This window comes from Saccoglossus kowalevskii, chromosome 7 (assembly GCF_978046115.1).
Source record: "Saccoglossus kowalevskii chromosome 7, keSacKowa6.1, whole genome shotgun sequence".
Classification (NCBI taxonomy): Eukaryota; Metazoa; Hemichordata; class Enteropneusta; family Harrimaniidae; genus Saccoglossus; species Saccoglossus kowalevskii.
The window spans coordinates 16,771,358-16,794,444 of NC_140647.1; the positions used below are offsets into that span (position 1 = coordinate 16,771,358).

Consider the following 23,087-nt stretch of genomic DNA (forward strand, 5'->3'; position numbering starts at 1 on the left):
AATAGCGCTTGTAGACTGCATATTTTTAGCTTCCTGCTCTTTTTGTACCTGCAGGTGGAAGTTTGTGATTCACGGAGCAATAGATGGGTTGTCTCGCATGGTTGTTTTTCTGCACTGCAATGATAACAGAGCAGACACTGTGCTGAAGTTATTTGAGAATGCCACACAAAAGTTTGGTGTTCCGTCTCGTATACGTGGAGATAAAGGTGGTGAGAATGAACAGGTTGCCCTGTTTATGTTGCAACATCCTGATAGAGGTCCAGGCAGAGGCAGCTTTATCGCGGAGAAAAGCGTACACAATCAAAGGGTTGAACGCTTGTGGCGTGATGTCTTTCAAGGGATCCTTTTTAAATTTTACCTTTTATTTTACCATTTGGAGGACCATTTGCTCCTTGATATTGAGAATGATGTTGACATGTTTAGTCTCCATTACATCTTCCTGCCGATTATTAATCGTGATTTAAGTCACTGGAATGAAGGATGGAACCACCACAAACTTAGCTCGGCACAGCACAAAACACCTCGTCAACTGTGGATCCAGGGATCTTTGTCTATGGCACAATCATCTAATCGAGCAATGGGCGAGCTATTTGAACCACGTAACCAGGTAGGTGTGTAGGTGTAAATACACCACTTGCTACAAGCAAATACCAGGCATCATGCATATACGGGATACTTGCAAAATGGTTAGATTGTAAAAATAATAGTAGCAGAACTAAACACCTTTTGTTTGTTATGTGTTTGTTATAAGGTTACAAACATTTTCTGCTATATTATTTCAGGAGGAAATTGATGCATATGGAATAGATTATGATGGGCCTGTACCTGAACAAAATGAAAATGAATTTATAATTCCAAATATTCCATGCCCTTTAATGGGCGATGAGCTTGAGAATCTATCCAGTACCATTGATCCACTTAATTGCCATGATGACAGTAATGGAGTAATGATCTATGAAGATGTCAAAGCCTTTATAAACACAACAATTGAACACAGGGTGTAAGGTTTAATGCTGTTTCATATTGTGTATCGTATTATCACAGCAATAGATAAAAACTGTAATAAAAGACAATTATATTTCAACAATTTTAACTTTATTTACTGTACTTACACTGGTAAGCACCCCCACCCCTCCCCGCTACACAAAACCAGATCAAATTCTAAAGTTGTGCTTATACCCTTATAATTATATCGCAATATTTTGAAAGTGTTAGGATGGGCCTATATCAGGGCCAGTATGGTATCTCCATGTTCTCCCCACCCTCATTTAAGATATTTCATAACTACCTTTCTGTTTTTCCCCTTTCCTTGTTTAAAACATATCAAGTCGTTGTTAATGACAGTCTCAGTCCCAAATGTTGTGCTTTGACACACATCTTTCAAGCAGTAACAAATTAGATTGAAACCATGAGTAGAAGCTTGATTGATATAAAGAAATAACACAATGGTCTAGAGTAATATTTGTTCAATATAGAATGTACCTGTGCCTCAATAATAAACAAGCATTGATAATGACACTGTCCATTTACAGAATATGATTTGATGTCCGATATTTTGACAAATTTGTTCAAATCTCAAAACGAATCAGTCACACATAGCGTAGATTGTTGATTTCATGAAAATGAAATGTATATATTCTCCTACCTATATAAAAAGACAAGTTGTGAAACTCCTGACACAAAAAAACCTTAAAAATCAACAAACTCGGAAAATAAAACAACAAAAACTTATAAATTCAAATCCACTTGGTCGTTGCCAGAATTCTTGACAAAAACATTGCTGTATCATTTTTGAGGAAGGATTCGCAACGCATCATGAGAAATCAAATGTACGCTGAATAACGACTGCCAATGGTTGTCTTGTTATCATTCAGCGTACGTTTGATTCTCCATGATGCACTGCGAATCCTGCCTCAAAACTGATACGGCGATGTTATTGCCATGATTTCTGCAAATGTTCATTGAAAAACGCAACTTTTGTTACATTTGTTACAAATAAAATCAACAATCCAAAGTACTGCCATATTTGATTCCATCAAGTCAATGCAGCTGTATTGCAAAAATAATCAAAACAAAATAATCAGAATGTTATAAAAACATTTTCTGTAAAGTTTAATTTTTAATAACATTGTTAATATATAAATGTACATGTCTTATGACACTATACTGTTGGTCATCAGTCCACTATTATTAGATTACCAGGTTTATATCCAAATGTAGTGTGTTTGGGAAAAATATAGGTTAAACAAGTTTGATTGGTCCCTGAAATGAGCCAAACTCAGGTAACTGTATGATGTAATTACCGTAGATCATAGGAAATTACTGAATTCAGAGACCTAAAATCATGTACCTACAGTTTTGTTTATTTCTCACAAAATGTTGGCAGAGATTGTATCATGCAATTTAAACAGAAAATTTGGAAAAGTTCAGTCTACCAGTATGTGAAATGGTTTGGTTTGTGCAAAGTTCTCACTGAAATGCTAACATAGTAGCCCATGGTAGACAAATACAGGACTGTTCCCATCAGTTTACACATGATAAACAAAAGCATTGTATATGTACTGTTTAAAACATTCACAGTAGTAATACAAAGTTAACGCGAAATAGTACACACATATAAAAGGCAAATGTCAAAATATAACATTTTATATTATAAACATAGCGAAAATATTCCAACCTTGCTCCTGTGGAAAATGTCATAACATTTTAAACTTTATCAATCAAGCATACAGCCTGTCAGCTGAGATAGCTCCGCTCTTAGCGATACACATTTCAATTAAAGCAAGAAGTCGAAAATATCACTTTTTACAAAAAATGACAAAAATATTCACCAAAATTAAAGAATTAAAGACAAAATGAACAAATCTGAGAAACGTCAACATGTAGTACCTATATATGTAATATCAACACAATCGGACTTGCAGTTTTTAACAAGAAGATGAAAATATCACTTTTTACCAAAAATAACAAAACAATTCACCAAAAATCGAGAGAACCACCCAAGGTATCTTCCTAGAAAGTTTCACAGCTATACAGTTTGTGGTTTTTAAGAAGAAGTCGAAAATGTAAAGTTGACGATGGCGAAAGCAAGCATAGGATTTTGTGTACACAAATTTGGACAGTTACTTCTTCAATTTATTATATGAAAACCACAATTGACTGATTGCATAGTCTGCCTAGAGGCAGGGAAAAGTTTGATAGGAACCAAGAATAGATGGAGAACTCTAATTTTCATGGCTCGTCTTTTGGCAGAAAATTTTAAAAAAGTGAAGTAGTCTGGGTACTCTTGAGGCTTGTGTTTTGGTGGAAAATTTTAAAAAATGAAGCAGGTGGAAAACTTGTGTATATTTTGAGAGGACATAGTTTGGAGAAACGAAGCCAAGTAGGTGAATATTGTAACTGGGTATAATATACACTATGGTCATTGTGAATATTTTATGAATACAATGACAACTCCAAATCCCATACTGTTAGTAAGAGCATATGTGAATCTTTCTCCAAATACCTCCACATCAGTTAAACCTAGTGGGAGTGATAGGATATTGGCACATGTATTAGCTGTGGGAAAAATGTTGTCTTTGTCTCTCAGAAAGGATATGGATGGCTCTGGATGTAATCCCAGTGGTGGGATCGATGCAACTCAAGAGAAATCTGAACAGATACTTCAGCATTTTCATTTCCATCATTAAAATTTGCTTTAACTTCTCCTGTGAAAATACAATATAGCATAAAAATATGATTGCCAGTCCATATAATCCAGTAGCATCATGGAAAAAAAAAAGAACAAACATCACTTCAAAACAAATTACTGTTTTAGATTAACTTGGACCAAGTGCACACCATGTCAGAACACCCAAGAAGTTGGCTTTCAAATTTACTGCAAAGGTAAAGAACAGGATGCTATTCTCTCAAGTATAAGTCTGGAGCTCTCGCCCGTTTTAAATTCACAGGACAAACATGTTTGTTTGAGAACTATAAAAGTGTTAAACTTGTTTTTCTTCATTTCGCAATAAATACTGCTCTTGTTATTGCCAGATTTCAATAGAATATAAGGTGATCTGAATCGGACGTGTGATCAGTGCCCACGGAACCATGTTCCACATTGATTATATTCGTCATATGATCTGACAACACATTTCTCATGTGTAGATGCTCTAAGAGAAGCCATATTCCCCTATGTTGTACTTTACCATTACTTATGGCTTCTATTACAGGTTTTAAAGTCATACTGAATATGCACACCAGGGATGTTTTTAGTCCAAATGAAAGTACAACCACCACTGGAGACTACAGACATTGTATCGCAACACACACTTGTCGCCTTATTGCTTCTTCAATTTTTGGAACATTTAGTAGCTGGCACTACACACATAGTGTCCCTGGCATTGGTTGGTGCAAACTTACTGTGTTTATGGTCAATTTGGGAGAAAGCAGCTCATTAGGCAATTCTTGATTTAACTAGAAGGATGCTCATTGAGATGAAGGTGGTTCTAATAAACTAATTTTTTGAGTTGTCACATATGCACTTGCATATACAGAAAATAAACTTTGTAGTTATTTGTCTCCAATAGTATTAAAACAGATACAGGTCACGCGACTAAGAGCTCTTTCAAGAGGCCTAAAATTGTCCTATACCAACCCATTGCCAGCATAGCTCATTAGATGGAGACATGCACATTCATCATGTATATGAATGGAAAACATGTAAATTAAAAAGCTTGGCTGCTCAGTAACCTACAAAAACACAATAAATATTCACTCACATGAATAAAAGTGTGCTACCTTCTTATTCACATAGGAGGAAAATGAAAATCAGTTATAGGAATGAATGCACAACTGGACCAAAAGCTCAAATGTCCAAAATACTAATGTGAATTCACCTTTTGCACAATCATCCAGATATTCATACCAGTTGTATATGGTAGTTTCTTCTAGAATTCTGTCATTTGAACCTTCTGGACTGTAATCAACAGTCATATCCTTCATATAGCTTACAGTTGGTTTCATGCTCTTATTTGCACATAAGAAGTACTCCATAGAACCTGCAAGTAATTACCAGAATTAAAAACATTCAATCAAAATACTGGCCAACATTAGCTTTTGCAGACAACCTAAAAATAAACAAGATATTAACAAAAATTCAAAATCAATTAGATATGATCTCATTAATTAATTACGGTAGGTTGAAACCCAAAACAAATTTATGTGGATATGAAAATGTTGAAGATCACCAGCATGCCAGACAAATGCAGCAGGCTTCGTCTTAGCCAGGCTAAGTTTTACGGTTGCATCGTCTCTACTAACACCCAAGCCTTGAATTTTGAATTAACAGTTAAATTTATGCAGAAAGTCATAAAAGAGGGTCATGTAAAAAATGTTGCTGTAGTAATGACAAATATTCTGATAACTGCCAGTCACTGCTCTGCATTTTTTCCCAACCAATCAGAGTTAACGCTCAGCATATTACTGTAATACGAACTCCCCAGCATAAATTGAGCTTTCCAATCAAAATAAGCGAAGTTGAGCAGTGTATTTTTCGTTACTATAGTGTTCTGTATAAATTTACATCGTTAATTGAAAATTCCTAGCATCAAGGCTAGGTGTTAGTAGAGACGAATGCAACCGTTGAACTTAGCCTGGATCCTAGGCTAGCTTTGTATAATTTCTGTATTAATTACATGTACCTAATGCACAAACTTGCACCAATATCCCATTAGGAAATTTACTCATCATAGATTAGCAGTGTGCCAAATTTCAACTGAAATCAAACAGTAGATCTTGTATTGAATTGTGCATGGAAAAAAATCATGTAGCCTATGCCAATGTCTAAAACATGACAATACCAAATTGATGGGCTCCTCTTCAACAAGATCATAGTAGGTAAAATTCCATGGTCCTCACAACTGTATACATTTATGTTCAGTCTGCTGCAATGTAATATACAGTGTGGGTAAAATCATTATTTGCAAGTTTACCCATATTTTACATGGCATCATGGTCATTGTCTGTCGTGTCTGCAGTTGTGAAGACACTTTAACATATAAAGGGAAGAAAACTAACTTACCAGGCTCTTTAGTAATCAAGTCTGCTATTTGCAATGTGTTTAGACCATCTCTAAACTGTTCAATTTCAGACAATGACCGGTGAACACAATAGTGCACTCCAAGATTTTTAATGATGAGCTCCCTTTCCTTAAGAGTTACTTCTTCGACTGGACTTGTGTATCCAGAGACAGCAATAACATGATCTCCTAACAATTCTAAAGCATTTCTCATGTCTTCATCTGAGTTGCAGTCTTGGATCTAACAGAAAGAAATTCAAAATTTAGGAAATACTCTACTCAAACGTGTGCCATAATTTATTATAACACAAGACTCAATCCTTGTCTAGACATGTACACATGGCTTATCTTTGTGGTGAATTTCAGCATCAGTCAGCAAATCAGTTAACAACTTTTTATTAGTGGTGTTCAAATTCATGTGTCACACAGAAAGTAAATGGCACTCATTATAAATTGGCTCCCAGGCAATCACTTTCAATCCTACTCTTAACCTCAAAATACATTTTCTCAACACAAGCCATAGAAAATTATATTATAGGTGAAATGATGCTTCACTAATGTAATAAATTTCAGAAACCATATCACAAGTCTTTGCATAATACAAACATTAATCAACCAGTAGGTAATATATATGAGTAACCAACAATATAACAACTTCAAAACTTCACCTACTTTTTTGGCTAACTGTCTTACTTCATAGTCTGGGATACCATCTGCTTCAACATGTTTAACATTTCCCGACACCAATTATTGGTAAACAGGCTTTGCTAAACAATAAAGTCCTGGACCACCATGGCACAATGAGAGGGCAACCATTTTTCCAACCAAATAGTATCTATTCTGAGCAAACAATTGAATGTCATGGGAGAAACATAAATTGTTTCCACTACCCTCCATCACTCCAGTTCCTTGTATGGTTTTCATTAGTAATCTAAGGAACTCTCTTCTTGGCCCTCCTTCATCTAAACCAGATTCTCCTACAAATCGTACTCTGAATGGATGTTTTGGATCAAAATCTGACTTACTGATAGATCTTGCTCCAGTTTTCCACAAATTCCTTCTCATAATATTGATGTTTTGATACTGATTTTCTGCATATGAGTTATATACATATTTGAGTCCCAATTGTTCTACATGATATTCTAATACAGCCTTTGCATACTCCAATGTAACCCTACAAAAATACGAACAAAGATATAAATTTACTTGTCTTACTATGTTAGTTTAATCCAGTGAGTGACATCAAAATTTTCATATTTTTTTGGCAAAAACAGCTGAACCTTAACTCACACAAATTGACAGAAAAATAACCTGAGTGATATATATTGCGTTTTGTATGCACATTCAGTGGGAGAAACTCTCAAAGTGTAATACACCAATTAGAAAAGAATGGTTTGGTCTTTTCTTGATAACCTAGACCTCTGTTGATTCAACTCCATGCTATTTCTTACAAAATATTTGTTGTTTACAAAAAACAAGTCTGATATATTGTATTGTCATATTAACAAAGTTTCAGCTTATACATAGATTCCAAGCAATAGAATACCTTGTGTATTGATTGGTGATAATCCCTTCCCCATGAATACTTTCATCTTCTGCACTTTCATCAGTTTGTTCTCCATCTGTTACAATTTCTGAATAACATCTACATGTAGAAAATAATAAGTTGTTCTGAACCAATGAATAAATAAAACAGATAGCTCCACTGTGTGCGAAAACATTTATAACAAGTCATTGTCAATGACACGTCCCCGTTCTGTTCATATTTGAGTGACATATACATTCAAAGCAGATCATGACCGAAATCTCAGACCACTTTTGGTGGACTAAGATCCAGATCCGGAATGGTAAAAATGTGCAATTTTGGTGAATTTTTGACCTTAAAAGGACTGGCCCAAATGCACAGGCATATGTATGATATAATGTATGATGTTTGTGTGAAGTTTGAACTTGATCTGTCCAGGCATGTCTGAGATATGGATCGAAAACTAAATTCTTTAAAACAAAATGGCCGTCGGCCATTTTGAACTTGATCCGAAGAAAAATTAGTGTGCATCAAGCTTATATTATGTTTAATATATGTACTAAATCTGAACAAAATCCATCCATGTATGACTGAGATCCGGTTCCGGAATTGTGAAAATATGTGATTTTGATGCATTTTCGTTTTGGCCTTAAAATGGCCATCATTCAGCTATTGTTAAGCAGATCATGAAACAAATGCACATATCTATTTGTGACATGATGTACCATGTGTGTGTGAAGTTTGAACTTGATCAATCCAGACATGTCTTGGATACGGATCCAGAACTGAATTATTTAACAAAATGGCCGCCAGTCGGCCATTTCGAACCCGATCCAATAATAAATGAACATTCATGCCAAATTTCGAAGCAATCAGACAGTAGGCTGTTGAGAAAATAATTTTTGACCAAATATGACAAAAATATTAGCATGGGATGTCATGAAATGAACAAACCTGACAGAGGACCATCCCAGGTATCTGGGAATGTATTAAAATCAGATGTCACAACCAAAAATTCCATAGTGTTCAATATACTTACTTCAAATCATCACAATCAAGATCATTAAGACCAGCACAACCATCAATGTGTTCTCGTATAGTAGAGTATGGTACCTGGATGCCACAGGTGCTACATGCTACTGTTGGAGTGTTATTAATTGCCTAAAAATAATATACGAATAGTAACAAAAGACATTTATTATTGTTGCCATGATTACTATGTTAAGGGTTACTATTAACAGGATTAATCAAAGAAAACATAGAAAGAACTCCTGTGTGCTGAGAGTATTGGAGACACAATTCTAAATTACCTTAACTTGAGATATTAATGAAAAGCTGAAAACTGATTATGCAAATCAGGAAATTAATATGAACAGATTTGAGTGTAAAACTAATAAGGTCTGTGCAATGTAACATACCATGTACCAAGTTTTATTAGAATTGTGATTAGAACCAACAAATTATGAATTATTATAGGTAATTAGGGAATTAATATGAACAGATTTTAACCCCAAACTAATCAGATTTGTACATTGTCCTAGAGCATCTTTGTATCAAGTTACATTGAAATGGAATTTGTATTTTAGATATCAATGTAAAAGCTTACAATAGGTTAATTATGCAAAATTATGTGATTAATATGTACATATTTCAACCCAAAATTAATTAGGTCTGTCTATTGTACTAGAGCATCTATGTACGAGGTTTCATTGAGAAAATTGATGATTAGTGCTTGGGATATCAGTGTAAAAGTTGAAAATTAGGTGCATATAATATATACCAAGAACTAATTGGGTCTCTGCATAGTCCTAGATTCATTGAAATGTGATGATTAGTACTTGAGATATCAGTGGAATGCTGAAAATGAATTAACTATGCAAATTAGGTAATTAATATGCACAATTATTTACTCCAAAACTAATCAGGTCTCTGCATAGTCCTAGAGGATGTATGTACAAAGTTTCATTAAAATGTGATGACAGAGCTATGAATGACTGACATTGAAACGTTCCATTCAGATCAAATGGCACCCTCTTGTGCCAATCCCCCTGCTTTTGACCTGATAGATTTCAAATGACAACTCAATGTTCAAAATACAAAAATAACCCAAAATTGAACAACTTTATGTGATTAAAAATGGTTCACAGAAAAACCCAAATTCCCTGTCTTCCAACTCTATCTACATATTTCCAACTATAGAGGGCGATATACCCACATCTAAAAATTGTGCATAATGCAGATATGTTGAAATAAATTTACCTGCTCACAAAAAGGTACAGACTATAAAAACAAACTATCTAAATACTAAATTTACACAAGTCATTGTCAATGACACGTCCTCGTTCCGTTCATATTTGAGTGACATATACATTCAAAGCAGATCATGACCGAAATGCACCTGCATATGTATAACACATTGTGCTAAATCTGAACAAAATCCATCCATGCATGACTGAGATCCGGTTCTGGAATTGTGAAAATACGTGATTTTGATGCATTTTCGGCCTTAAAATGGCCATCATTCCGCTATTGTTAAGCAGATCATGAAACAAATGCACATATCTATTTGTGACATGATGTACCATGTGTGTGTGAAGTTTGAACTTGATCAATCCAGACATGTCTTGGATACGGATCCAGAACTGAATTATTTAACAAAATGGCCGCCAGTCGGCCATTTCGAACCCGATCCAAAAAAAAAAATGATGTGCATCAAGGTTCTATTATGTTTAATGTATGTACCAAATTTGAACAAAATCCGTCCATGCATAACTGAGATCCGGGTCCGGAATGGTGAAAATGTGCGATTTTGATGCATTTTCGGCCTTAAAATGGCCGCTATTCGGCTATCGTTAATCGGATCATGAAAAAAATGCATGTGCATATGTCCCATATAATGTGTGATGTATGAGTGAAGTTTGAACTTAATCGGTCCATGCATGTTCGAGATACAGGTGATCACGGACGCCCACCTATTTATTTGCCGGGTTTCGGTGTTTTATTTACCTCCAAATTTTCGACTCCACTAAAAATTGCCGACTCATTCTTATTCGAAAATTTCGACCAGTTTTAGTTTTCCCACAAACGAAAAAAAAAATAATGTGAGCGTTCAAACGGGACCTTCCTCGAAGGCATGAATCCGGGTTTCTGATTGACTGAGAGATTTTTATTTTATTGGTAACGAAAATATATTCTAAATAAACGAAGTTTCAAATAAAAACGAACACAAAAATCTCGGCATGCTGCGTTTCTGAATTGTTGATTATTACTGTACTCAGTAGTGATTATAATAATGTACACAAAATAAATTTGTTGAATGGTTATGAAATACAAATAAAAGTCAACTTAGTTTCATCGTAAGCGAATGATTCCGGTCTCGTATAAATGTTTGATGCTGTAGGATATCCGCCATGTTCTCTTAGGTCAAATAGGTCAAATCGCTAATTAACCAATCAAAAAGCTGGATGATGCCAACGTGTTCAAATTACCATAGCTTATTTAAATATGTTAATGTTATTGAACGCAATGCGGAAGAGATTGATGTTGTAGTACAGTATTTTGGCTTGGATTTTGATGCGAAAACGGCATGATTTTTTTTAAATAAAAAAATTAGTTGTTTTTAAAAAATAAACTGGTCATCTGAAGAATAATTTAACATTGTTCACAGTGATAACAGCTCATTCTCGAAAGGAAGCTTACCCGCTCACGCTAGTCACGATAAAAATCATACACGTGTACTCTTGAATAGACAAACGTCAATGACTATGGTAAAACTTAGACTCTATTTTAGCCGGCAGGATTAATTGAAATGTCCGAAAAATGACGCCAAAATACACCTTAAAAGTCCCATTTTATTTTCTTAAATCCCATTTTATTTTTTAATCCAAGGGCGAATTTACGGCAGAATTTGGTCCCTCAAATAAGGGACACGTGAGCTTTGATTCTAACCGGATACATTGCACTGGGTCGGGGAGATAGTTTGCTAAACTTCCATGCATCTTTTGTCCAATGGGTACCTGTACTTCGAACATTCGCAAGTTTTTCTAGGTAGTGCGAGACAGCTTTGTCTTTTGACCTATTAGTTTTGTGCTGACCTCTTCTCCGCGTCTTGATGTTTTGTTTTGCTTGTCATAATACTCACTGATTGATGACTTTGTTTAGATTTTGAGTTACAACTCGGCCACGACCTTTGCTTTTACCGTGAAACATGAGGAAGTTTACGTCAATTGACGGACATTGCATTTTTTAAAAACTAATGAAGCACACTGTCTATCATCCCATTTTTTTTTGCTGATTTCTATTCTGAAAAATTCGACCGTCCGAAAATGCACCTTAATTTTGACTCTAAAAACACGTCACATTTCTAACACCAATTATTTAAAACCGGTCGAAATTTTGGAGTTTTTACGGTACTTTAGATATCAGTGTGAAAGCTTAAAATTGGTTAATTATGCAAATTAGGTAATTAATATGTACAGATTTTAACCCACAATTATTCAGGTCTGTCTATTGTCCTACAGCATCCATGTACATTCATTGATATGTGATGTATAGTACCTGAGATATCAGTGTGAAAGTTGGTTAATTATGCAAATTAGGTGATTAATATGCACAAATATTTACCGGAAACTAATTGGGTCTGCATAATTCTAGATTCATTGAAATGTGATGATTAGTACTTTAGATATCAGTAGAAAAGCTGAAAATTAATTATGCAAATTAGGTAATTAATATGCACAATTATTTACCCTAAAACTAATCAGGTCTCTGCATAGTCCTAAAGGATCTATGTACCAAGTTTCATTGAAATGCGATGATTAGTACTTGAGATACCCGTGGAAAAGCTGAAAATTAACTAATTATGCAAATTAGGTGATTAATATGCACAAATATTTATCGAAAACAATCAATCTCTGCATAGTCCTTGAGTATGTAAGTACCAAGTTTCATTGAAATGTAATGCTAACTACTTATATCAAATGCTGAAAATTAATTAATTATGCAAATTAGGTAATTAATATGTACTGATATTACCATAAAAACTATCAGGTCTGTGCAGTGTCGTATGACATCTATGTACCAAGTTTCATTGAAATGTGATGATTAGTACTTGAGATATCAGTGGAAAAACCGAAAATTGACTAATCATTATGCAAATTAGGTAATTAGTATCCACGGATTATTACCAAAAACTAATCAAAACCTAGCATTAGTTCAGAGCATCTATGTACCAAGTTTCATCAAAATCCAATGAGTGGTTGTTTAGATATCAGTGGAACAGTCATGGAACCACTAAAAAATAGCTAATTATCATGCAAATTAGGTAATTAATATGCACGGATTTTTACCAAAAATTAATCAAATCTGCGCGTATGTTCAGAGCATCTATGTACCAAGTTTCATCAAAATCCAATGAGTGGTTCTTTAGATATCAGTGGAACAGTCATAGAACAGCTAAAAATTAGCTAATTATCATGCAAATTAGGTAATTAACGAGCATGGATTTTTACCAAAACCTAATCAAATCTGCGCATTGGCCCAGAGCATCTATGCACCAAGTTTCATCAAAAACCGATGTATGGTTCTTGAGATAGCAGTGGAACAGTCGGACACACATACACACACACACATACACACATACACACATACACACAGACACACTAACTGCAAAGACTCCCATTTTGTGCTTCGCACATGGGAGTCAAAAATGCAAATGCGCAGGCCCGAGGTAACTAGGATACTGGGATGTCCAGGTGGATGAAAAAAATAGCTGCTCACGATATGATGGATTACAATAACTAAATTTTCTCTACATTTTTAATGTATTACACATTTGTTCCCTATGAATGTGGTAATACACATGTACATGTTTTATTGTTTTATTACAAACCGACTATGTCATGTCAGAAGGTCGTAGCATCAGTCTCGTTATCTACGAGATGAGACTTGAATGGGATGCAATGTCACAGTACAGTACATTATGAACGTGTCGTGCGTTATAAAACACATATTGCATGGCCTTACTCGGGCACTAGTATATGTCTGGACACACTGTGAGGTACCAGAAATACCTGCTATTTCCCTCGGCCCACAGCCTAAGTGAACATTTTCCATTCTTAAAAATTACAGATTGCAGGGCTTTAATTTTAATAGGTTCTAAATTGATAACTTGCACAAGTGAAATGATGGGTTTAAGGATGTAGTAGAGGTTTTTTTCTTTGTAAATATCAAATAACCTTACCTCAATGGATTCCACAACTTCATTTGGTTTTAAGATTGGAGTTACGTCCAGATCATGCTGCACTGGTCTAATAAATAGCCTGGCTTGACCTGCTTCAAACGCAATATATTCTTGAGAGTACCCCTCTGGTGGGCAAGTCATTACAGTGAGTGATCTCGATCCTCGCGACACTCTGCATATTTCAAATCCACCAGCAAATTCTAATTTTGGATATGCTTCAACCAAAAACTTCACAACTTCAGCACTATCCAATCCAATAGGCATGCGTAATTTTCTTTCCCCCAATCCCGCTTTGATCAGTAATCGTTTATCTTCTGGACTTGGCGACCAATGCTGATCAGTAGACGCGAGGGCTATCCATACATGTGACCATGTTGGACGACTCGGAGATAAGTTGCAGTTGCCCTGACCATGACGAACTGCACCACGTCTTCTCGTACCACATCTTCTGGTGCTTGAAAATGAACGTGAAACTTCCCCATAACGACGTCTTCCAAAGGTTCTTCTCATTTCGTCTCTGATGGTGCTGCTTATATCTAATGGCGGAGACACACCGGACGCAGTACGCGCATCATCACGCGGTGACGCTGTCGACAACTGTCTTGCTTGAGACTGCGCCCTATCTCTGTCACGATGGACATCCATGTGACATATGGTGCTTCTTGAATAGCAACTGATCTCTGTAAAATGTCACTAGCGCTTCTTAAATAATTGCAGGCATCTCTGATGCTATCTGAGTCGGCATCAGAGCTCACATTAACACGTTCTCTCCCGCCAGCGGCCATGACAGGGTAGACCCTTTAGGCATCCTTATTTTGTGTCTTTCATTTTACGGGTTGGCAAATACTTCATATTTTTCAGCATGAATTTCATATCATGGATTTGTTGAAGGTTACATAAGGTTATCAAGGGAAAATAAATAAATATTGCGTTTAAACTTATCCAGCGGGCTGCCTGAATGTGGTAATCATTTTGGTGCTAGCTTAGGGGGTTGTTTATTTATTAATGATAAAATAACGAAAGAATAATGAAATAATAATGGCGAATAAAATTCACAATAATGATAAAATAATGAAACAATAATGGTATAATAATTTCACAATAATGATATAATAATGTAAACACAATGAAATAATGACACAATAATTGTATAATAATTTAACAATAATGATATAATAATGTAAACACAATGAAATAATGAAACAATAATGGTATAATAATTTCACAAAAATGATATAGTAATGTAAACACAATGAAATAATGAAACAATAATGGTATAATAATTTCACAATAATGATATAGTAATGTAAACACAATGAAATAATGAAACAATAATGTCATAATAATTTCACAATAATGATATAGTAATGTAAACACAATGAAATAATGAAACAATAATTGTATAATAATTTCACAATAATGATATAATAATGTAAACACAATGAAATAATGACACAATAATTGTATAATAATTTAACAATAATGATATAATAATGTAAACACAATGAAATAATGAAACAATAATGGTATAATAATTTCACAATAATGATATAGTAATGTAAACACAATGAAATAATGAAACAATAATGGTATAAGAATTTCACAATAATGATATAGTAATGTAAACACAATGAAATAATGAAACAATAATGGTATAATAATTTCACAATAATGATATAGTAATGTAAACACAATGAAATAATGAAACAATAATGGTATAATAATTTCACAATAATGATATAGTAATGTAAACACAATGAAATAATGAAACAATAATGGTATAATAATTTCACAATAATGATATAATAATGTAAACACAAGGAAATAATGACACAATAATGGTATAATAATAACACAATTAATAATGATAAAGTAATGTAAATACAATAAAATAATAATGGCATAATAATTACACAACAATGATGTAATTATAAAATAATGATTAAATAAAATAATCATGAATAAATAATGAGAAAATATTTAATTTTGGCACTAATCTCACCCCATAGTTTGGAACATCGTCTCGTCCACTTTTACCAAACCTTTATTTTGTTCTCTTCAATCTGAAAAAATACAATACACTAATAACACAAATTGAACTGCATTTTCCTGTTGAGTTCTGCCACTTCTTGAACTTGGATCATGACTCCGGGGGATGCCGGCAAGGAATTTCTGCAGTATGCAATTCTAAATGCATGAATCAAGTACAGTACCAGCCCGAACATAAATGAATGGAGGCCACTGCAAATGACGATGCAGTACACAGCTGCCTATGCTGGCTCTAACAATTACATTTTCCACACGTTTTGTAATGGAGTAACAATAGCACCATACTTTCAATTTCATTTAGTATAACTTCTGGGGCCAGTTTTTCTCAGTAAATCTAAATGGCCATCGAACCAAATTGTTGTTGTTTCTTTAACGAACATGCTACCTGTCCACATGCATCTGGTAGTATATTCCAATTGTTGCACGCAAATAGTGTTATTGTTAACACACAGTTTACGAAAAGCGTCTCAGAAAAGCAACCCAAATTATCTTTCAATATTAGTTTGTATTGTATTCATTAAATTTCCAAATTCAACAGGGAATTAACGCCTATCCTGCTCTACGTCATTCAGTTTACTAACTTGAGCTTTGATAACTGCGTCATGTATGTTAAACCTGTCACCAAACTTACATGGTAGACACATGGACAAAATACATGAATATATGAAGCTGTTTCATTTTTGAAAATACTAAAATCAATAAATTCATCGCTACATGCACAGTATTGTCTGCTAACAATGTTGTGTGGGCATTTTTGTCTGATAAATATGCTGTATTTAGTTGATAAGACTGCAAACACATGTATCCTGTACATAAGCACTTCATCCAATGTCAGGTGTTTTTAGTTGAAACGTTGCAAAAAAACACAAGAAAAGTGCTTTAGTTCTGACTGCTAATACCATTTATTCAACCACGCAATTTCAACGTATGGCTAAATAGAATTGCAAGACTGTACACTTACTCGTCACATATGTAAGTACACTACATCGAACTAATACTACAAAATAGTAGGAAATACATGTGATTTGAAAAATGCGTCATACAGTCTACCGGTCGATGACTCGTTGCACGAGCGTATGCTACAAATGACACTGTGAAACAAGACGGCTCGGTAGACGATGCATTAGTTCAAACTGCAGTTCCCAGTAGGATATAACCTGAAGCCGAAAGCAATTACAAACTTGGTTATTTGAGAACTTCACTGGTTAAAATCTTCAATGTTTTGAACCGGTCTCACAAATCCCAAAAGGCGTTGCCACTCCACACAAACCATGATTTCCAATTTGTCAAATAATTAGGTTGAAATTATATGAGACAGTGCAATATGACATGGTAAATGTATATAAAAAGGCTGTAAATCTGGATTTATAAACAGAAATGCAAAAAGGTAACTCTGATGTGGCACCGGATGTCGCTGAAAATGCTGCACGAATGATAGAGTAGGAATAATAAAACAGACGATTGAAGTAAATAGATTATGACATTGATGATGATAGATTCAGATAATGATGAAACAGAAATAATATCAACATTTAAGGAAGAGTATACTCTAGATGAAATTAATGTACTAGAAGTTGAAAATGAAGTAGTAGAATTATTGAAAAATTTACACGAGAAAGAGAGTTTTATGGAGCTAGATTATTAACTAAATTCAACAAATGTTGTTGACCTATGTTCTTGTATTCAGTATATAGCAAAAATAACTTGCATTTTTGTTAAAAGTTACTATGCATATATATGAAATCTAAACCTAATTATTAAAATTATTCACACGTCTATAGGAAATCTATAAGTAAAAACGTACATGTTGATATAGTAGCGTGATTACACAAAACACTGTAATATGTGCTATAATGACTCTTTTCTAATCTGTCTAACAAATGGCACAGCAGTCAATGTTTTGTTGTTTTTTATGGGTAGGGTATTGACGATCCTTGATGATATGTAACACCAACGTAAAATTCTCTGACGGGGGCTGTAGATCATACAATATCTGCTCATCTGCCAACTGCTTACCAGCATACATGAGACACTGTTGTACTGGTGGAATGCCTTCTTTCTTCTGGATCATGGCTTTCAAGTTGCCAATGGTGGTTGACATGTCACAACCATATTGAGTCTTGCTGTTACCAGTTAAGATTTCGACCCAAACATTCCAACCACCACCACGTAAAGGTTCAACCACAGAAATCGTTGACCCGTCTTCAATTTCGTAGTCCATCAGACAATTGTAACTCGTCAGGAACTCAGAACCGTAGACTAAGTGACAATTTCCTGGAACACCTGCCATGTCTTTTAAATTTGCAATGGTCGTTAACTGGTCGCAATCTATTGTGATGGTCTTCCCAAACCCAATAATAAACACTCTCATTGTGCTGTAAGAGAAAGATTTGTTGATGTTACATAAATGAATGAATATTTTAAAATTAAAGTGTTTATACTACACTACTACTGTTTCAAATTAACACACTTTGACTGTTTTAGGACAAAACGTTTAAAGTGTTTTAAAGCTTGCTCCCACTTTAAAAACTTACGTTCTTGTAACTTGAAATGTCATGTAATAAAAAAAAAAACTTTTTGTCAGTATTTTTTATTTTAATGTATCTTGACTGTATTTGCATACAATTTATTTATGATCACAACTTGCAGGAGATCATGCATTGAAGAATTGTTTCGTATCACAATTTGTGAGAAGTTTTATTTTAGGGAAGAGGCTACGTCACAGAACGTCCTATGTAGCGTAGATGTTCAGCACTGTACATTTTTATGGGCTATGTGCAATCTCTGTCATGCAAGGATATCTAAGTTTGCATAATAATTCAACTTTTTGATTTTGATTATTTTACTGATATCGCAAGCACTAATCATCACATTTCAACAAGAGTTACTATGTAGACTCTCTTGGATACTCCACATGCCTGTTCAATTTGTTGGTTCAAATCAGTGTGTAATAATTGTCTAATCTACATAAATTAGCATATTTTTCAATAACAATCAGATCTCAATGACACTTGTTACATACATAAGTAGGTGATCTGGGGGTAATATATAGAAGTGATTGGTTTAAGGCTGAAAACCATGCATATTAATTACAAAGGTAAATTGTTGATTTAAATTGTTGCACAGATAATAATCAACCTACAAACCACAAATGTGAAATTAAATGTATTACAAATTGCAATACAGAGGGTCACATTGTGCATCTCAATTATCTAACCTACATGTACATTATTCACCATGTTTAAATGGCTAATCATTAATTCTGAATTTTGAATATCCCATATTTATACTACAAATGCCTCTAATACTCTCACCACACAGAATTTGCTTCCTAAGTTTTCGTTGATTATAATATAGTTATAAGAACAGTTCATAAATATAATTATCTAACTTTTTTTCGAAATTGACCCTCAACAATCTGTCTCTTCAATCTCTAGTTGGTTATATTGGTTATGTTCAACTGAGCCATTATATTCCATAATAGTAGGTCTAGAAAACATGTGTAACACGGTTTAGATAAATACTGTATTTTCTCTATTAGAAGCACTTCTCTAATGGGTTGAATTTTGGAGTTTAAGCTACAGTATACGTGTTTAAGTAGGTATTCGCAATATGTGTCAAATTTATAGGTGGTTTAGGTTTTTGTAATGCTTTGTATGAATGCATGTAGCAAGTCTTTGCTTTTTCCCAATTCTTGTTAGTATATATATATAATGAAAAAAGTACATTTTTCTTAGTAATAGTGACACCTGTTGTTTAGTATGATTGATCCCCACGATTGGGTGCAGGGGCATAGAAGTTTATAATTAAAATTATTATAAACAGCCTTTCACTTCATAGTGGGGTGGGTGGAGTAAACCTGTGATTATTTTTATTACTTTCTGACCATCTAGTTTGCCGTTCACCATGACATTTCCATATCAACCTATACTTCGCCATCTTTATTTTAATATTAGATGCAACCATTATTTTATAGGGGACAACGGGTCATAACTTGAGGGGAACTTGAGTTACAGGGAACATTATTTTGATTTTTCAGTGGACCAATAAATGCATTTGACAGGAAAATATCAAAACTCGACCACAACAGCAATTAAAACAGCTTGCTGCATTATAAGTATCACTTCCCTGTCAAATTAGTGGTTCATACTTATTTGAATCTGAACATAACAGGCCAATTCTATCACACCTTGCTAGGCTCGAACTTCCATCCAATCAGAGCATTCCAAATAAACATGATTCCCAACAAATACTAGAGGGCGCTCTGACCAACAAATTGCCATTATCTAAATAAATAAAAGAACTGATATATATATATATATATCTGTTCTATTTTTATAGAAGAACCTTTCCAAATAAAAGAAATTCTAAAAATTTAAAAACATAAGAGGTAGTCACTAAACCATGTAATTTCACACTCAAGCAAGAGAATAGACGTGTTGGTGACCTAGCCTTGCACTGTGTGTTTTATTGTTTGCACTCTGTAAAATACCATTTTTTTCACAGATTAAAAAAAGAACTGCAGATGTCACTTTTTTATATTTTTGAGTGGGCCAGCCAAGTTTCCACATACAAAAATACACATAATATTCCTATTTAATTTATTTTATTTTATAATATTGTTTAAAATAAATTTACCATTTACAAATTAATGTGTTGGACACTATACAATCTTAATATTTTACAATCCATATTCTTATATTTGAATCTGTTTCAAGACATTTGAAAAAAATATTTTAGAAGCATAACAATACAACGACTAGATTTGGTGTCACAGTTTGCTCCCAATTCATACTGGAATATTGGCGGCACTAATTAATAAAGCTTGTTCAGAATACAATTTATTCCCGATATCATACTCAGTGGCTAGTTCTCAGGAACTACAACAGTAAATAAATAAACAGAAATCATTTTGATGCCATGTTTTTTGACGACACTGCCATATCGCACATATATTCAACACCGCCATATCTGCAGGGTGTCTAAACAATGACTCAACAAACAATCAACACATCTTCGACCCACCACACAAATTTTAGCCATAATTGAACAACCAAGAAAGCAACAAATATCAGGCTGCATCCTGAAAACAACGAGATACCGCATTACAACCAGTCATTACAAACATGAAATCCTCCACCCCTCCCAGTACACCCTACAACATTAATGGTTCCTAAACTCATTTGCATCTATGTACAACAAGCTTAGCCAATAGATGCACCTTTTCAAATTTTTGACCAACCGCTCATTCTAAATATTGTTGAGTGAGGGCGCTATTTACTAATGAGAGGAATCTTTTTTAAAAAAAAGTAAACAGATAGATAACTTTTTAGTTTAGTTTAGTTTGTTGGTGGTCTTTCCCCGAGCATAACAACAAGCAGTTTATCGGCTGAGATAGCTCTGCTGTTAGCAATACACATTTCAATTAAAGAACTAAGGATACCATTAGAAAATGACAAAAATATTCGTCAAAATCAGAGAATTGAAGATATCATCATGAAATGAACAAATCTGAGAAAGGTCAACCTGTAGTACCTATATATATAATATCAAAGCAATCAGACATGCGGTTTGTAACAAGAAGTCGAAAATATCACTTTTTACCAAGAATTACAAAAATATTCACCAAAATTAGAGAATTGAAGATATCATCACGAAATAAAAAAATCTAAGAGAGGTCCACGTGTAGTACCTATATATGTAATATCAAAGCAATCGGTCTTGTGGTTTATCACTTTTTACCGAAAATGACAAAAATATTCACCAAAATTAGACAATTGAAAATATCATCATGAAATGAACAAATCTGAGAGAGGTCCACATGTAGTACCTACATGGGTAATATCAAATCAATCTGACTTGCCGTTTGTAGCAAGAAGTCGAAAATATCAGTTTTTACCAAAAATTACAAAAATATCCACCAAAATTGGAGAATTGAAGATATCATAACGAAATGAACAAATCTGAGAGGGGTTAACATGTAGCACCTATATATGTAATATCAAAGCAATCGGACTTGCGGTTTTTAACAAGAAGTCGAAAATATCACTTTTTATCAAAAATGATAAAAATATTCACCAAAATTAGAGAATTGAAGATATTATCATGAGAGATCTACCCAAGGTACACCAAGTATCATTTCCCAACTTGAAGTATGCCGATAGATTTCGAGGATAAAGGCTAATAGTTGGAATATCTTCAGACAAATGCAATTGGAAATTTGTGGGAGTCCCATGTCCATTATATTGTATTAAAATTGCAATTATCGGATTCTTACAATGCTGGCAGAATATCCCTTGTTTAAAATACCTTACTGGTATGCATGTCAGGGATGTGTGACCGAGTTTTTAATAACAGTATTGTCACCGAGATAAGTATTGCTACTAAAATGTAGCATGGTTTGAATTATAGTTTTGAAATAAATCACTTGTAGAATGTATACATTCTGTGTTTTAACCCTGGGGTGTTTACATAATCTGAGTAATTTCAAACAAACAAGTTACACTTTGAAGTGTATATTGACATTTGTAGGCTAATGCATCCAACTTTATGCAATCAGCATTACCAAAATTGAATGAAAAATCTGGGGACACGTGAGTAAACAATATGGTATATATGCCAACTCGACAATCACCGAATATGACGTAATTCAACGCATGAATGAAATACATTCAGAAAATAATTTTATGTCAAGCACCAACCTACATGATCTTACCAACCAATAAGTACAACTACAAATTGAGACACGTGGTGAATTAAATACCTTGTGGCCTAACGGATTTTATTAATTGCATTTGGTGAACAGTAGTTGTAGTTCCAATCACATCTGAGCATTCTCACATGTGATCTTTGAAAATTTAAAACACTAACGATGTTTCAACCCAAAACACCTGACTAAAAATTTGTGTTCATAAAAATAAATAAAACACTTTTCTTTCAAATTGCTATCTTTAAGCACTTCTGAAAACAAATACGCATGCAATATTTCAAGGTACCACACCCAACTATCCATATTTCATATATGTTTATATATACGACATGTACACATGTTCATGAGAGCAACAAAAACACTTTTCTTACAAACGTTTTATTTTGAAACACCACATGCAATGTTTCAACCTAAAACACCCGATTAGATAAGTGTTCATATACAGGACACTTTTGTATGCCGTCCACGGTATGCATCTATAATGTACACAGTACTTATTATC

At 34.1% G+C, this 23,087-nt stretch overlaps 3 protein-coding genes across 3 annotated transcripts; 1 reads left to right on the forward strand and 2 right to left on the reverse strand.

Annotated features, from left to right (window-relative positions):
- The first annotated feature begins 235 nt into the window (after nt 1-235).
- On the forward strand, nt 236-1,087 carry LOC144358264 (uncharacterized). The gene is made up of 2 exons (XM_078012113.2): nt 236-607; nt 783-1,087. The coding sequence occupies exons 1-2, from the start codon at nt 236-238 to the stop codon at nt 1,002-1,004; spliced, it is 594 nt and encodes a 197-aa protein (XP_077868239.2). The 3' UTR covers nt 1,005-1,087.
- Nucleotides 1,088-3,585: 2,498 nt separating this feature from the next.
- On the reverse strand, nt 3,586-6,786 carry LOC144347313 (uncharacterized). Its single transcript, XM_078007385.2, has 4 exons — nt 6,772-6,786; nt 6,065-6,302; nt 4,881-5,042; nt 3,586-3,707 (listed from the first exon to the last, which is right to left on the reverse strand). Exons 1-4 carry the CDS (start codon nt 6,784-6,786, stop codon nt 3,586-3,588), a joined length of 537 nt encoding a protein of 178 aa, XP_077863511.2.
- Nucleotides 6,787-17,749: 10,963 nt separating this feature from the next.
- Nucleotides 17,750-18,247, reverse strand: LOC102808209 (uncharacterized). Its single transcript, XM_006814663.2, has one exon. It carries the CDS (start codon nt 18,245-18,247, stop codon nt 17,750-17,752), a length of 498 nt encoding a protein of 165 aa, XP_006814726.2.
- Nucleotides 18,248-23,087: the final 4,840 nt, after the last annotated feature.

Bases quoted from the DNA above. Each gene is read 5' to 3' on its own strand.
- LOC102808209 (XM_006814663.2), bottom strand. From the start codon at position 18,247: ATGAGAGTGTTTATTATTGGGTTTGGGAAGACCATCACAATAGATTGC.
- LOC144358264 (XM_078012113.2), top strand. From the start codon at position 236: ATGTTGCAACATCCTGATAGAGGTCCAGGCAGAGGCAGCTTTATCGCG. The intron at 608-782 runs GTAGGTGTGTAG...ATATTATTTCAG, and splicing joins TATTTGAACCACGTAACCAG to GAGGAAATTGATGCATATGG.
- LOC144347313 (XM_078007385.2), bottom strand. The intron at 5,043-6,064 runs GTAAGTTAGTTT...AATTACTTGCAG, and splicing joins CTTGATTACTAAAGAGCCTG to GTTCTATGGAGTACTTCTTA. The intron at 3,708-4,880 runs GTGAATTCACAT...GTATTTTCACAG, and splicing joins TCTGGATGATTGTGCAAAAG to GAGAAGTTAAAGCAAATTTT.